This window comes from Musca autumnalis, unplaced genomic scaffold, assembly GCF_047663935.1.
Source record: "Musca autumnalis isolate F117 unplaced genomic scaffold, ASM4766393v1 scaffold_4, whole genome shotgun sequence".
Taxonomy (NCBI): Eukaryota; Metazoa; Arthropoda; class Insecta; order Diptera; family Muscidae; genus Musca; species Musca autumnalis.
This window is the reverse complement of record NW_027411977.1, coordinates 70,829,051-70,844,007: the sequence shown is the minus strand read 5'-3', so window position 1 is coordinate 70,844,007 and position 14,957 is coordinate 70,829,051. Positions and strand designations below refer to the sequence as shown.

Sequence of the window (14,957 nt, the reverse complement as noted above, 5' to 3'; positions counted from 1 at the left end):
AACTAGGGTTTGCCATTAGAAGTAACGTCCTAAAAGTCCCCAACGATCCCATGCTCCCATGTATGCAAACAAATTTATTCATAAGAAAGTCATAAGGAGGGACGGTTAAAATGACAACGTCATGTGTTAGGTATTTCCATAAGCTTTAAACGATACCCACTTTATAGTAATCGGTTCAGTAGAACAGGGTCTAACCCGGTTTTAAATCTGGCTTCCGGTTCAAATAACCGACGAACCGGATCCGTCGACCATGAAAATTTTACATTTCCGTAGTCAGCGCAACAAACCTTACCTTTTGACAAAATTTCAAAAAAATGGGAAAGTTTTCGTTGGGGTCGTTCCCGTTGGGCTTTCGATTGCTCATGTGAGTTAAAAACGCTAGATAGGTGTCATTTCGGTCTTCAAGGAAATATATAATTTTTGGGGGGCAGACCCGGTCACTGCGGTTATTTTAGTCGTTTCACCTGAATACGAGCGTATTTCCCTTATAAGTGCATATAAATGATATGTTTGTGAGAACCGCTATATCTCAAGAATGGTTCCTTCTAGGAAAAAATTATAAAAATCCGAAAACCTAAAAATCCCTAAATTTTGACCATTGACCCAGAATAAGTGCTTTTACACACATGTAATTGATGGGGACTTTTAGGAGATAGCTTCTAATGACAAGTTCAGTTTAGGACCTGCTCTTGAATCGCTTTGGTTTTTATTGTAGCAACTTGTATTCACTGCCCCCCCCATAGGACGGTACAAGTTTCATCAGGGGCAAGTCCATACTTCCTGTGAAAATAGCCTCAAAGGTGCAAAAAAGTCCCTATAACACCGTGTGTAGTGGTTGGAGCGCAAGATAACTCTCGAACGGATCTACCGAGTCGGTCCAAAACGTGGCCTTCGTTATATTTTGTGCAAACTTAATTAAAATTTGAAGATAAGCCATATGTACCATACCGATTTGGTACATACTTTACACGTCCTAATATATTTACCAGATATAGATCAGGTTCGAATATGGACTATGTTCAATCCTTCGGGTACTTCACACCAAATTTTGGATAAATTACCTTTAAGACCTGCTCTCGAATCACTTTGACTTTTGTTGAAGCATCTTGCATTCTCTGCCTCAATTACGACAGTAAAAGTTTTTTTCGGGGACAAGTCCATACTTCTTGAGAAAACAGCCCGAAAGGAGTAAAAAACCCCTATGGCACCATATGTAGTGGCTGTGGAGCTCGAACCGATTACTGCATTCGCCCACACTTGGGATATCGCAATATTTCTTCGAATTTTAGATTAAATTCGATTTGGTCCAAATTTTCGATCTCGAAGTATTTTGTCCAAACTTAGTTTATGTTCAAATTTGGGCCTTATCGGTCCAATTCTTGTTGTACTACCCATACAAATGTTTAACATATTTGTGTAGTTAAGGGTCTGTTCGAGGATCATTTGGACATTTTTACCGCAGGTTTTCCTAGTGGCCTGATATTAAGCTTTTCATAGGCTAGTATGTTACAAAAGCCCTATCTATCGATATCACCCGCAAATTGTTGAGCTTTAATCCAATCCATATTTCTGTTGGTTCTTACGCCTCTACATTTTTTTGAAAAAAAAAGTATTTTAATCCACACAGGCTGAGGATATATCTCTGTCTGCAAATACTTTTTAACTTTTTGCTATTTCAATGTCTGTTTTGACGGGATTATTAAGTGAGCGAAAGATTTAAGTGAGCGAAAGTTGCAGTTTTCAGGGAGATACTTGGAGGAGGTAAACTAAGAAGAAGACCGATATAAACCATTTTTGAAGAAAAAAATATTTGAAGATCGAAAGTTTACACCAAATTGTCTGCTCCTTCAAGATAATCGTGCGTACCATTTTAGTGTAATTTTGTGCACTTTTGAGGGGATGTATGGAATAAGTGAACCGATATTGTCCATCTTCGAACTTAAACTAAGTTTTCACAAAATATTACGAACGCCAAATTTTGTACCGATTCTTCTGATCCGTTCTAGAGTTATCGTGTGCTCTACACATTTGCAAATTTTCCGCCAAATCGGATTACTGATTTGAAACCTGTCGTGCCCATCAATCATTTTATTTGATGCCCAAATGGTAATTAAAGCATCAGAGTTATTAGCTCACGAAGGTTGAACTGGCCCATGAAAAATCATATCTTTTTAATAAGAATCGCCAGGACTATCTTCGGTAAAAAATTCACAATGATCCTTGAACAGCCTTTAAACTGGTCATAAGTGAAAATTTAGAACTTTTGTGAGGGAGTTACCCGAAGGAGTTGTCCGATGTAAACATTGTATCATGGAGGTGGCCCTAGGAACTTGATACACATTTGGAAAAACAAGTAAAAAAGAGTCAGTCGGTTTTGCCGACAGAGGTATACCCTCAGCCAATGTGAATTGAAACTTTCATCTACGGACAGATAGAATGTATTTAGCGTGTCTTCAGAATTTTGTGGCCCTTTTTCAACATTTGAACTTGCCGATAAAAATGTGGATTAGGAATTAACACAAATGTTGAACTTGATCTTTTGTAGGGCAGGTACTCTTAGGGAAGACCAATATAGGCCATTTTAGAAGTTAAACTAAATGTTGACAAAATATTAGGAGATCCAAAGTTTGGACCAAATTGGTTGCACCATTCAAGTGATATCGTCCTAACATTTTAGTGACATTTTCTAAATATTGGGGAGAAGTACCGGAAGTAGGGGACCGGTATTGTCCCATGAAACTAAGTTTGGATGAAATATGACGAAGACCAAATGTTGCACCAAATCGGTAGAACAGTTCGAGAGCCACATATGGTAACATAGGGCTTTTCACACCGTTCGGGATGTTTTCCCAAAAAATATGGACCTGCTCCTGAAAAAAACTCTTACCGTCGTAATGGAGGTAGCGAATGCAAATCGCTTCAACAAAAATCAAAGTGATTCGAGAGCAGGTCATAAAGTGAACTTATCCGAAATTTTGTGTGGAAGGTACCCAAAAGAGTGCACAAATATAGTCCATATTCGAAACTGATCTATATCCGGTAGATATATTACGATGTGCAGAGTATGGATTACATCAGTCGCTCCCCTCAAGAGTTGTCGTACGCATATTTTTTCCGAAGAATTTTGAATTTTTGTGAGGAAGGTACCTGAAGGAGTGGACCGACATGGTTTATCTTCGAACTTAAACTGTGTTTGGACAAAATATTACGAAGGCCAAATTTTGGACCGAATTGGAGATTCGTTCGAGATTTATCTTGCGCTCCAACCACTACACACTGTGTCATAGGGGTTTAGGTTTTTTTTGCACCTTTCAGGCTATTTTCTCAGGAAGTATGGACTTGCCCCTTATGCAACTTGTACCGTCTTATGGGGGACAGCGAATACAAGTTGCTACAACAAAAATCAAAGCTATTCGAGAGCAGGTCCTAAACTGAACTTTTCCGAAATTTTTTGTGAGAGGTAGCCGAAGGAGTGGACCGATTGAGTCCATATTTAAACTTCATCTAAGTCTGGTAGAACTTTCACGATGTACAAAGTGTGGGCCAAGGCGGTTACTCCCTTCAAGAATTATCGTGCGCACAAATTTTCCGAACATTTTCGAACTTTTGTCGGGGAGGTACCGGAAGGAGTGGACCTATATAACCCGTCTTCGAACTTAAACTAAGTTTGGGCAAAATATTACGAAAGCCAAATTTTGAACCGAATCGGTTGCTCCGTTCGAGAGTTATCGTGCGCACCAGCCAGCCAGACAGACGGACGGACATGGCTAAATCAACTCCAAATTGTCTGAAACACATTTCGTCCCAACATTCTTGGGGTCTAAAACCATTATTTCGATGAGGCACATTTTGCCCGTATGAAGGTGTATATGCCCTCGTTAGCATAAATGTTGAGGGTATAAAAACATCACGAAGAGCAAATTTTTGGTCAAATTTGTTACTCCTTTCGGCAATAATTGTGTTAACCATACGCCCGAACATGATTATATCGACTTCAAACTGTCCGGAACTCATTTGAACTTAATATTGGTCTGGTCTAAATCTAATGTGGGATCTTTTCTTGCCTAATTTTAGGCACGCTCTCAACTCTGCTCTGTAGCCCCAAAAAGTAGTTCTTTGCACACTGAAGTTACGGGTTCGATTCTTAGAACAGACAACAAACATTACATATTCAACGGTGGCGAAAATATTCCTCACTCAGGTGGTGTCTTAAGGCAAGCCGTTCGGACTTGGCGATAAAAAATAGATCCCATATCATTGAGCTTATATGAATCGAAGTGCGCTCATTGATATGAGACAAGTCTTCTTAATGCCTTCGGGCATGGTTGCATAGACAATATTGTCTCTGCCAACGTTTGCAAAAATTCGTGGCTCTGTTGAAATCATCCTATTCAGTAGTCTCCAGGATTTTGAAGTCCAAGAAAATGGAGGACTTTGGTTTTTTCCCCTTTGGCTGGTGGTAACTCAATTCTGTTCCAATCAGGTAGTCGCAAGATAGCAGCGAATAACTTTTGACCAAAAAAGTGTGGTCATCTGTCTCATGTAAGCTACTTTTGGTTCTGCCTAGTAGACAACGTTTCCTGACATTAATGCCCCCTCTAAAATTCGATTATGTGAACATATCTATTTATGGGACCACTGTGTTAAACACACATAAAAACGTCAACTGTCAACTTTTAGCCAACTTGATTGGTCAAACTATCAATCGATCGAGTAAACGATCGATTGTTTGTTTTTTTTTAAGCTTATTGTTGTTGTTGCTGCTGTTTTTGCAAGTTCTTTTCTAGTAGCTGACAAACATTAAGGTATCAAAAATCTACAAACATACATACGAACATAATACTCAACAACTTATTACTATACTATAGTATGCAACAAACGATAAAAACAACAACAACATAAACAGTTGTTGATGTTGTTTATCCATCTATATGTCTGTCATAATATAGATCTCCAATGTTTATGAATGTGTGTGTTGTTCCGTTGAGTGAATAGCCTCGCTTTTAGCCACATATAAATAAGGAACACTTAGTGTCTCTCGGATTTACTAGTTTCATGTTCTAAACATCAGTCGTACGTACTGAACGGTCTCAAATCTTAGTGTAGTTTAATTACTTTAGTTATGAAAAAAACGGTTTCACAAACTTTTTACGCACACGTTTTAATGAAAAATTAAAATAAAGTCACGGAAATAGATTGAGTTAATAAAAAAAATTAAAAAATAAATAAAAATTATGATTATTTTAAAATGAAAAAATTAAATTTATAAATTCAAATAAAATCAAGAAAAACAAAAAACAAATGAAATTGTGTTGAAGAAGAAAACTGTTTTAATGGAACAAATGTAACAACGTCTACCGTTTTTAAATCTTTAAACACCTAACGGCGGAACCTCAATTTACATTTAAAAAAATAATTAAAAGTTTGTAAAAATGTAAAAGCTGTGCAAAATATATTATATGGAAATTTCATTGTGGTACGAAATAAATATTTACATTTCATATCAGTATTTAAAATGTGTCAATAATGCTTTTAAAATTGTACGAATTTTCTGACTCCTCCTGATATGCCACTTAATGGATACCAATTGTGTGGCTTAATATTTTAAATTCTTAGCAGTGTTCTTCACAAAAAAGGCATTTCGAATTTAACCAATGGAATGTCATCGAAGTGCATAGGTTAAAATACCAGCCTAACGTGCTGATGACAATGGATTCAAGATTTCATATAAGCGGCACCACATCCGATATAAATCTTCTTAGCCTGACAAAGTTGAATTTCATAGCGGTACATGAACGCCTTGTACGCTGAAATGCCTGTGCCCATTTGGTGGACAACATGCAAAAATATCATCGGTGCCAAAAAACCCCTCAGCGTAATGTTGTTGGCTAACATTTCCGGACTATTTTTAGTCAAGAAAAGCTTCTATAAAATAGGTGTCTTGGACGCGTTCAGACAACACAAGATACGAGTGGCACTAAAAAACCTTCTGGCCTCGACAGCACGCAGTGTCGCCAGGCGTAATTTGAAATTTGTTTTGGAAAGTGCGACAGTTTTTAGCCTAAGCGTACTAGGGTTATGACTTTTTTACAACCTCATATCCCTGTATCATAGCATGATGAGTTTTGCCATAAGATTACATAAAATCTTAATTATAAGGTGATTCGGTGAAAAAACCTCACGCACAAAATGATTTTAAAATTTGAATTTATCAAAATTATGGACAATTTTTTTGAAGTCACTGAAAGCAAATATATAATTGAAAATAAACTTTAGAGCCACATGAGATAATTAAAATGACATACAATTTATTTCTCACTATTTTTCTTCAATTCTGAGAATCGTAAAAATGTCGTAAACGCTTTTATTCAAAAATATAATTTTTTAACAAAAAACAAAAAATTTAAAATTTTTTCAAAGTGACTTTTTTCGCACTTTTTTAATATTTGAATGAAATAAACGTTATTATAGTTATAAGTAGGTTTATTCCTGTAAGAAAAACTTTTTTTTTCATTTCATATATTTTTTCAAAAAATTATTTTTTTAAAATCGATTTGTGCGTGAACTTTTTTTATATTTCAATAGAATAAACGATAGCATAGTGATTAATAGGCAAAAGTTCATTCATCCCTGCTACAGGAAATCATTTTTGAGGAAAAATGTCAAAAAGTCATAACCCTAATGCGTACTCAGGACAGTTTGACATGCGACCATGTGTTGGGTTGTTTTCAGTGGCTTGATTGAGGCAGCTACAAAACATGGTTTTTGATCGCATTTACAGCATCTTCTGGAAACGAAAATTGTTGACCATGCCCTTTTTTCTTGATATGCTGAAATCAAATGAAGTCATTGGATCCCCAGTCGGGGCTGTACGGCACATGACCCATCAATTCCACGTTTTGTCTGGTCAAACAGGAGCTGGTTTGAATCGATGTGTGAGAGCTCGCATTGTCAGGATGCAGAACGATTCGTTTTCTCTTGTCCGTTTGTCGTATTTCTCAGGAGACTTCGGGCAAACGAATTGTAGTGTAATGCTCAGAATTAACCTCCTACATTTCTCAAGCTGTATAGTCGCCACACGGTCAGTTTTGCCGAAGAAACAGGCGACCATTTGCTTCGAAGGTCTACTTCCATGAACAACTTTCGTTGGATTTGGCTTGCTTTCGAAGACCCAAACGGTCGGTTCCTGTTTTGTTTCGGGCTCCTAAGCATAGATCCAAGATTCGACGTCTGTGACGATGTTACAAATGTCGTTTGAAGCATCGCGAATGTTTTTGTCCACAATTTCTTTGCACAAATCCACAAGAGCCTTTTTTGAGCGATTTTGCTGGATCTAACGACAAAAATCCATTTTTGCGGTCAGGTGTTCATGCAATATCAAATGTTAGTTAGTGGAAGAAATTTCCAAGGATGCCTCTATCTCAATGTATGTAAGGCCATCTAGCATTATCCGTTCACGCACGGCTAAATTTTTTTCTGGCACAACGGCCGATTTTTGGCGACCCTCATGACCTTCGTTTTTTTGCGAGTGTCGGCCACGATTGAATTCATTAAACCCGTTTTTCATAGTGCTATAGGATGACCCTTTATCGACATACAAAGATTTATTTTGTTCGATGCACTCTTACCGTGATAATCCATGTCGAAAGTTATGAAAAATTATAGGACGAAAATGTTTACAAGTATATTCCATTTTTTTGCAAAGTGATTTTTTCAAGTCACTGTAAACAACACAACACATGGTCGTATGCCAAACTGTCCTGAGTACGTTTAGGCTAAAAACTGTCAAACTTTCCAAAAAATGTGAAATGACGCCTGGCGACACTGCGTGTTGCCTAGGCCAGAAGGTTTTTAGTACCCCTCGTAAAATAAGGAGATATAATATCGTTAGGCTAAATAAAGATTAGGAGTGCTACTCATTGATATAAAGAAAGCCTGCCCTTGTCCTTTAAGGTATGTTCACAAGGACTGAAATTTTAACAAATCCAACCAGAGTTGATCGAAGAATTTTGCATTGCGAGTGGAAAGCGAAGGAAATTTCATGCAAGACCAATCAATCAGCATAGAAACAAATTCTCATTTCAAATTTAAGTTATTAAATCTTCAATATGAAACAATCTTGTGGTAACAGCTCGGATTAGTTTGGAATTTCTTTACTGAAAATAGTTATTCCCAACAGAGTATAAAAATTCAATGAATACCATTTTTTCGGAATGAACCTATAAACGTGCTCTTGAAGCAACTTTAAATGGAAGGTGCTAACACCTGGGAAGTTTTTGAGGAAACCGCATGTCCTCTCGAAATGGGACTAAAGAAAATGTTGCGGCTATGATAATTCTCTACAAGATTGACCTTTATGATAATATCGTAGGTTTTACCGTTATCGAGAAATATAAGTTCAAAATGGGTCAATAATTTTTAAATAAATCGCGGTCAAAGTTCACATTTTTAGGTTCTGTTTTAGGTTTTCACGATGTTGTTTGGAAACCGCAAGTCCTATCGAAATGGGACTAAAGAAAATGTTGTAGCAGTGAAAATTCTGTAGCAGATTGTCTTGCGTAATATTTTCGTAGGTTTTACCGTTTTTGAGATATAGAAGTGCAGATCACTCATTCATATTTTTTTCTCAGGTCTTCAAGATTTTGCTTGAAAAATGCACGCCCTATCGGAATGGGACTAAAGAAAATAGTGTAGCTGTGGAAATTCTCTGCAAGATTGGCTTTCGTAGCTTTTTCCTAAGTTGTACCATTATGGAGATATATAAGTTTAGGTAGGGAAATTGCAGTCATGACACTGTTTTATAAGGAGACGATACAATTGTCCCAATTTAAACTTCTATATCTCAAAAACGGCAAAACCTACAAACATACCATGAAGGTCAGTCTTGTAGAGGATTTTCATACCTACACTACCTTGCACTACTTCGATAGGCCATGCGGTTTCCAAGCTAAGTCGTGAAAACCTAAAAACCCCTCAAAATTGCCGACTTGAATCGCTCCGGTGATTTTTATACCCTCAGCATTTATGCTAATGAGGGTATATACACTTTCATACGGGCAACATGTGCCTCATCGAAATAATGGTTTTAGACCCCATGTATGTTTGGACGAAATCCGTTTCTGACAATTTGGAGTTGATTTAGCAATGTCCGTCCGTCTGTCTGGATGGCTGGAGCACACGATAACTCTCAAAATTTAGCTTTCGTAATATTTTGCCCAAACTTAGTTTAAGTTCGAAGATGGGCTATATCGGTCCACTCCTTCCGGTACCTCCCCCAAAAAAGTTCGGACAATTTGTTCGCACGACAACTCTTGAAGAAAGTAACCGATTTGATCCATACTTTGCACATCGTGAAATTTCCGCCAAGCTTAGATGAGGTTCCAATATGGACTCAATCGGTCTACTCATTCGGGTACCTCCCACACAAAATTTGGGATAAGTTCAGATAAGGACCTGCTCTCGAATCGATTTGATTTTTATTGCAACAACTTGTATTCTCTGCCCCCCATACAACGGTGCAAGTTTCATCAGGGGCAAGTCCATACTTCCTGAGAAAATAGCCTGAAAGTTGCAAACAGCCCCTATGACACCGTGTGTAGTGGTTGGAGCGCAAGACAACTCTCGAACGGATCTGCCGATTCGGTCCAAAATGTGGCTTTCATAATATTTTATCCAAACATAGTTTAAATTCGAAGATAAGCCATATCGGTCCACTCCTTCAGGTACCTCCCCCCAAAAGTTCAAAAATGTTCGGAAAAATTGTGCGCACGATAACCCTTGAAGGGAGTGACCGATGTAATCCATACTTTGCACATCCTAATATTTCTACCAGATATAGATCAGGATCGAATATGGACTATTTTTGTCTACTCCTTCTAGTACCTCTCACACAAAATTTCGGATAAGTTCACTTTAAGACCTGCTCTCGAAACACTTTGATTTTTGTTGAAGCGATTTGCAATCGACGGTAAAAGTTTTTTCAGGGGCAAGTCCATATTTCTTGGGAAAACAGCCCGAAAGGTGTAAAAAAACCCTATGTCACCATATGTGGCGAACGGTTCAACCGATTTGGTCCAACTTCTAAAATGGCTGTATCGGTCCTCCCTAAGGGTACCTCCCCCACAAAAGTTCAAAATTTTTGTCTCAGTGCAGTCAATTCCCAATCCACATTTTTGTCGGCAAGTTCAAATGTCCAAAAAGGGCCACAAAATTCTGAAGACACCATAAATACATTCGATCTGTCTGTAGGTGAAAGTTTCACTTCACATTGGCTGAGGGTATATATCTGTCGGCAAACCCGACTGACACTTTTTTACTTGTTTTTTAATATTTCGATCCTTTCCTTATTGCTTTTTGGGTTTGGTTAGCACGATAACTCTCTAAGGGAATAACAGATTTAGTCCAAACTTTGTTTTGCAAATGTACACATATCAAGTTCGAAGAAGGACTATATCGATTCACTCCTTAGGATAACTTCCCCACAAAAATTCAAACATTTTTTATTAAGTGGGATTTAAGGGCTACTCCAGATTTTTAATTTTTTTACAGAAGCTAGTGCTTTTGGTCTTACTTATAATGATCGACTTTTTTCCCTGGACAGGTCCATACATCTTGAGAAAATTTCAAAATACCGAAAATCGGGATTACCGTTCTATGAGGACTGCATAAATACGTCGAACTGTACTTAGAAATATCTGGAGGAACGTTTAGTAACTCCAATGAAGACCGACAATCAGGTGGTACCGTTTTATGAGGGCTACATGAAGACGTGGGCCTTATCAGGTGGACAGTTTTATATCCCCAATTATGACTAAGTACCAAATTATAGACATTTTGGTGGGATATTGAGGTCACAACCTTCAATATTCCGATAATAGGGCGGTACCCTTTGGGGGCTATATAGAAAAGTGGTCTAATACTGGTAATTCTCTTCTGGAATAGTTTATATCCCATTGAAGACTAACTACCAAAAATCATCCATTTCGGCTTGACAATAACGCTGAAACCTTAAAAATTCCCAAAATGCGGAAGAACCGTTCTATGGGCGTTATATGACGACGTGGACCTATACCCACAAATTTCTGGTAGACAGTTGTATACCCCCCAACGAACACTAAATGCCAAATTTCTGCCATTTCGGTGGGATACTCAGGCCATACCTTTCAAAATGCCGAATATCGGAAGGTACCATTCTATGGGGTCTATATCAAAACGTGGACCGATATATGTAGCTCATTTTCAACACCAAACATCCCAGGAGTAATAGAAGATTATATTTCGAATTATAAAGGTTCATCTTAAATCTTGTGTAATATATTTTTGATCGGGTATAGGCTTAGGTAAGACTCTATATTGGAGAATTTTGCTTTAGTTACACTGTGAACACAAATTTTGGGGCAGAGATAATTCCTTTTGGAGATGAAAGTCCTTGGTGAGTATATTAAGAATCCCAAAGGACAGATCCGCCGTAAGTCGAACTTCCGCGTTATGGCGTGATGAAATTTTTTCTAGAGACCCTGTAAGTCATCAGGAATTAGCATTATATCTTTGTTCACTGTTGTTTTAGCTTATTTTGAGATGACATGTCGTTAGTCAAATCGAATGAGCATTATTTTCTTAGAGCACTTCGACCTTCTAACTCGCTTCCTTCAATGTCCTTTTCGTCCTTTATTTTAAGAGCCGCTGCAAAAGTACCGCAAGATGACGTTTTTCAGCTTCGAAATGTTCTGCAAAAATGTGGCTCAGAAAATTTTAAGTACGGCTCTCATTGACAACTAATCGATTTTGTCGCGTTTTCGTGGTTGTTTTGTGCATAGGTTCTGACTCTGAGTCTTCTCCGTTAACAAAAAATCCATTGTGATTCCAAAGCCTTGTTTTGTTTTAGCGGCTAAGAACATTAGATTTATATTAGACCTGATATGTTCCATATTTATAGAATCCATAATAATCCTTATCATCATTTTTGTCATTCCATTTGCAATACTCCATAAAATATATGCATTTCGGTAGTCAGACGATATTCGTATGCTTTCATGTCAAATGCATTATTGACATTTTAAATACATGAAATATAAAATAAATCAATCAGCGATATGAATAATAAACCTACTTTAATAAAAAATTAAAAAAGCAATTTTATAAAACAAAAATAAATAAATCAAACATGAGCCGAAAATATTCAAAAATTCCCTAAAAAATCGCCTAAACAATTATGCCACAAATGCAACAACAAACACTGCCGATACACAACTCATAACTACAACGCAACACATCCAAGACCACCTACACATCAACACCACCAGTATTCAGGAATAGTGAAAAATCCCAACCCATCCCCATTCAAAATGCAATCACATCAAGATTCTTTTGGTTCAGATACCTTGAAAAATCGTGGTCATCGTCGTTCCGAAACCTTGGGCAAAGCTATGCCCATAACATCATTGCTGCTAAATTATACATCATCCTCAGCGTTACAAAATTCCGAGAATATACGCAGTGATGCTGGTGGCCGAACTCGACCGAATGACTCCTCCTCACCTACACGTCGTGAATTGCCACCACTATTCTTTCCCATACATGATGTTTCACCCGGGCCAGAGGCCGCCACCATATCCTCGGCAGCAGCAGATACAGATGACGATTTGGATGCCATAGAACAAGATTATGAAATACTTATATCCGAATGTAGCAGTAGCTATGCCAGCAGTCACCACGATGAGGGTGGTGATCGGAGGAAATCAAATTCTGATGAATATATTTCATTAATAGGTAATTCGAAATTTTATACACCCTGTCAGACATGTGTGGGTTCGGCACCCAGTGACATGGCTGCCCGGCCTTTGGCCATTAATGAAATGTGTCGTCGTTTGTGTACCGAGGAGTGTCGTTTACGTTTAAGTTTAGCCGGTTTGGTGCCAACATCAGAAACGCTGGAAAAGAATCGAGATGCTTTGGAAAATTATGTACAACATGCAATACTGGAGAAACCACCAAAATTACCTCCCCGGCCAAAACGGCAGCAAAAGCAACAAAACGAAACAATACCAGCTATGCCCAAGAGGCCAATGCCTGGCACAATTGCCATACAAAGGAAACAATTTTTGAGCAACATTTTGGGGAAGAACAATAACCAAGATGATGATGATGACAATGATTCATTTGGCAACAGTGATCATGAAGTTGATATGGCAAAAGGCCTAACAGCATTGAGTCGCCCACCCAAAGAGTTGTTGGACATTGTTTCGCATATTATGGTGGCACCACCACCAACTCCATCTGTCTCACCCTTGCCTCAAGTACAACAAGAAGTCAAGCAAGAATCCACAGCACTAGCGTCATCTACACATGCCGCGGAGGAGGAGGGCAATGCTGCCGCTGCTGCTTCTACCACAGACCATAATAACACTCTTATTGATCCACATGAAATGGCTATGCTCAAGGATTTTCGTGAGAAATTCGAAATAGCGGAAGCTCTTGCAAAGACCTCGGCAATGACCTCTACAACACAAATTAAACAACGTCTGGCCGCTCGAAAACGGGAAATTGAATTGGAGAACGGTAATGCCATCATGTCTGGCGATGCTGAACAGCATGACGACGCCAACAGTGGTGGTGATACAATTCGCAACAAACCTGCATCTACCGGTTTTTGTGTTGGAGGCATACAATCGTCACAACGGCAACAACAACAACAATACAGCCGACAGCAAGGTGCGCCCGACGACGTCAATGATGCCGTTACAGCTTTACACACACAAAAATCAAACAGCAACAACAACAATTCGAACGTCAATAACAACCTGACTCAGAGAAACGCAGACACTGGGTCTACCTCTGCTGGTGTCTATCAAGAAGACTATGAACCTCCACGCGAATTGCTGATATATCTTGTAAGGTAATTACTTGATAGGCAAACATGCCCACCACAAAAACAATCCATTGAAAAAAAAAAACAATAACAACAATTAGGAACAAAAAGCGATCGTAGTTTTAGTTAAATATTTTATGTACATAAATTAATTGCGTGGACTGATAAGAAACTTTTATTGGTTTTATACATACATATCAATATTCGATAACACGATTCAACAAAATCAGATAAAAAGTTTTGATTTTTGGCAAATTTGACGAAAACAATAATTTAACAAAATCTGGGAAAGAGTAGAATGAGACAAAGAAATATACAAATGGGGGAAAACGGGAAAATTAGAAAGAAAAAATATATACATATGGTTACTGTAGGCACATAAAATATGATTGCTGTGACAATATTTGTAAAGAATTACGTATATGCATTATAAATATTTATGTGGTTAGGTTTTACAATATAATATTGTAGAGAACCTATCCTATTGAAAAAATATGATCATCTGGCATTAGTTGTATGGTAGTTGTGGGCCAATATTCACATTGTGGTTGCTTTTAGCATAGTTTTATTACATTGCAAAAATAGTCTGGTACTTATTTAAAGTAAGGTTTTTCACAATGGTATTTTCAAATTTTTCCCAAAAAAAAACTTATGTATTTAGGGGGTTTTCAAAATGTTGGGCGTATGAACCGACAAAACTCTGGATAGGATTAAAGTTCAAAAATTTGCGACAATAACGGTAGATAGGGCTTTTTTTATCACACTAGCCTACGAAAAATATAATAGCGCTGTAAACAGGGCAGGGCCACTAGGAAAACCTTCGGTAAAAATGTCCTAAGGATCCTCGAACAGACCCTTAACCACACAAAAATGTTGAACAATTGTTTGGTTGGTACCACAAGGATTGGAGCGATAGGGCCCAAATTTTAACATAAACAAAGTTTCAGCAATATTTTGAGATCCAAAGTTTGGACCAAATCGGTTGCTACGTTTATGAGAAATCGCTTGTACCATTTTAGCGAATATTTTCGAACTTTTGTGGGGGAGGTACCAGAAGGAGTGGATCTAATATTCGAAGAAATATTATAAT

The 14,957-nt window shown here is 37.8% G+C and overlaps 1 protein-coding gene and 1 long non-coding RNA gene across 8 annotated transcripts in view; one reads left to right on the top strand and one right to left on the bottom strand.

Annotated features, from left to right (window-relative positions):
* Positions 1 to 14,957, top strand: part of cu (NADP/NADPH phosphatase nocturnin) — a 121,058-nt gene that overhangs the window by 48,176 nt on the left and 57,925 nt on the right. Inside the window, exons 1-2 of one of the 5 annotated variants that reach the window (XM_073982629.1) lie at positions 3,896 to 5,476; positions 12,131 to 13,894. The exons of 3 other annotated variants lie outside the window; for them this stretch is intronic. In XM_073982629.1, the coding sequence (XP_073838730.1) occupies positions 12,345 to 13,894 (1,550 nt within the window). In that variant the 5' untranslated portion in view covers positions 3,896 to 5,476; positions 12,131 to 12,344. Of the gene's footprint in view, positions 1 to 3,895; positions 5,477 to 12,088; positions 13,895 to 14,957 lie in introns of those variants that run through there. One more of the 5 variants, XM_073982628.1, reaches the window with a different exon arrangement.
* The window catches only part of LOC141402024 (uncharacterized), a 49,183-nt gene that overhangs the window by 18,219 nt on the left and 16,007 nt on the right, over positions 1 to 14,957 (bottom strand). The window lies entirely within an intron of this gene.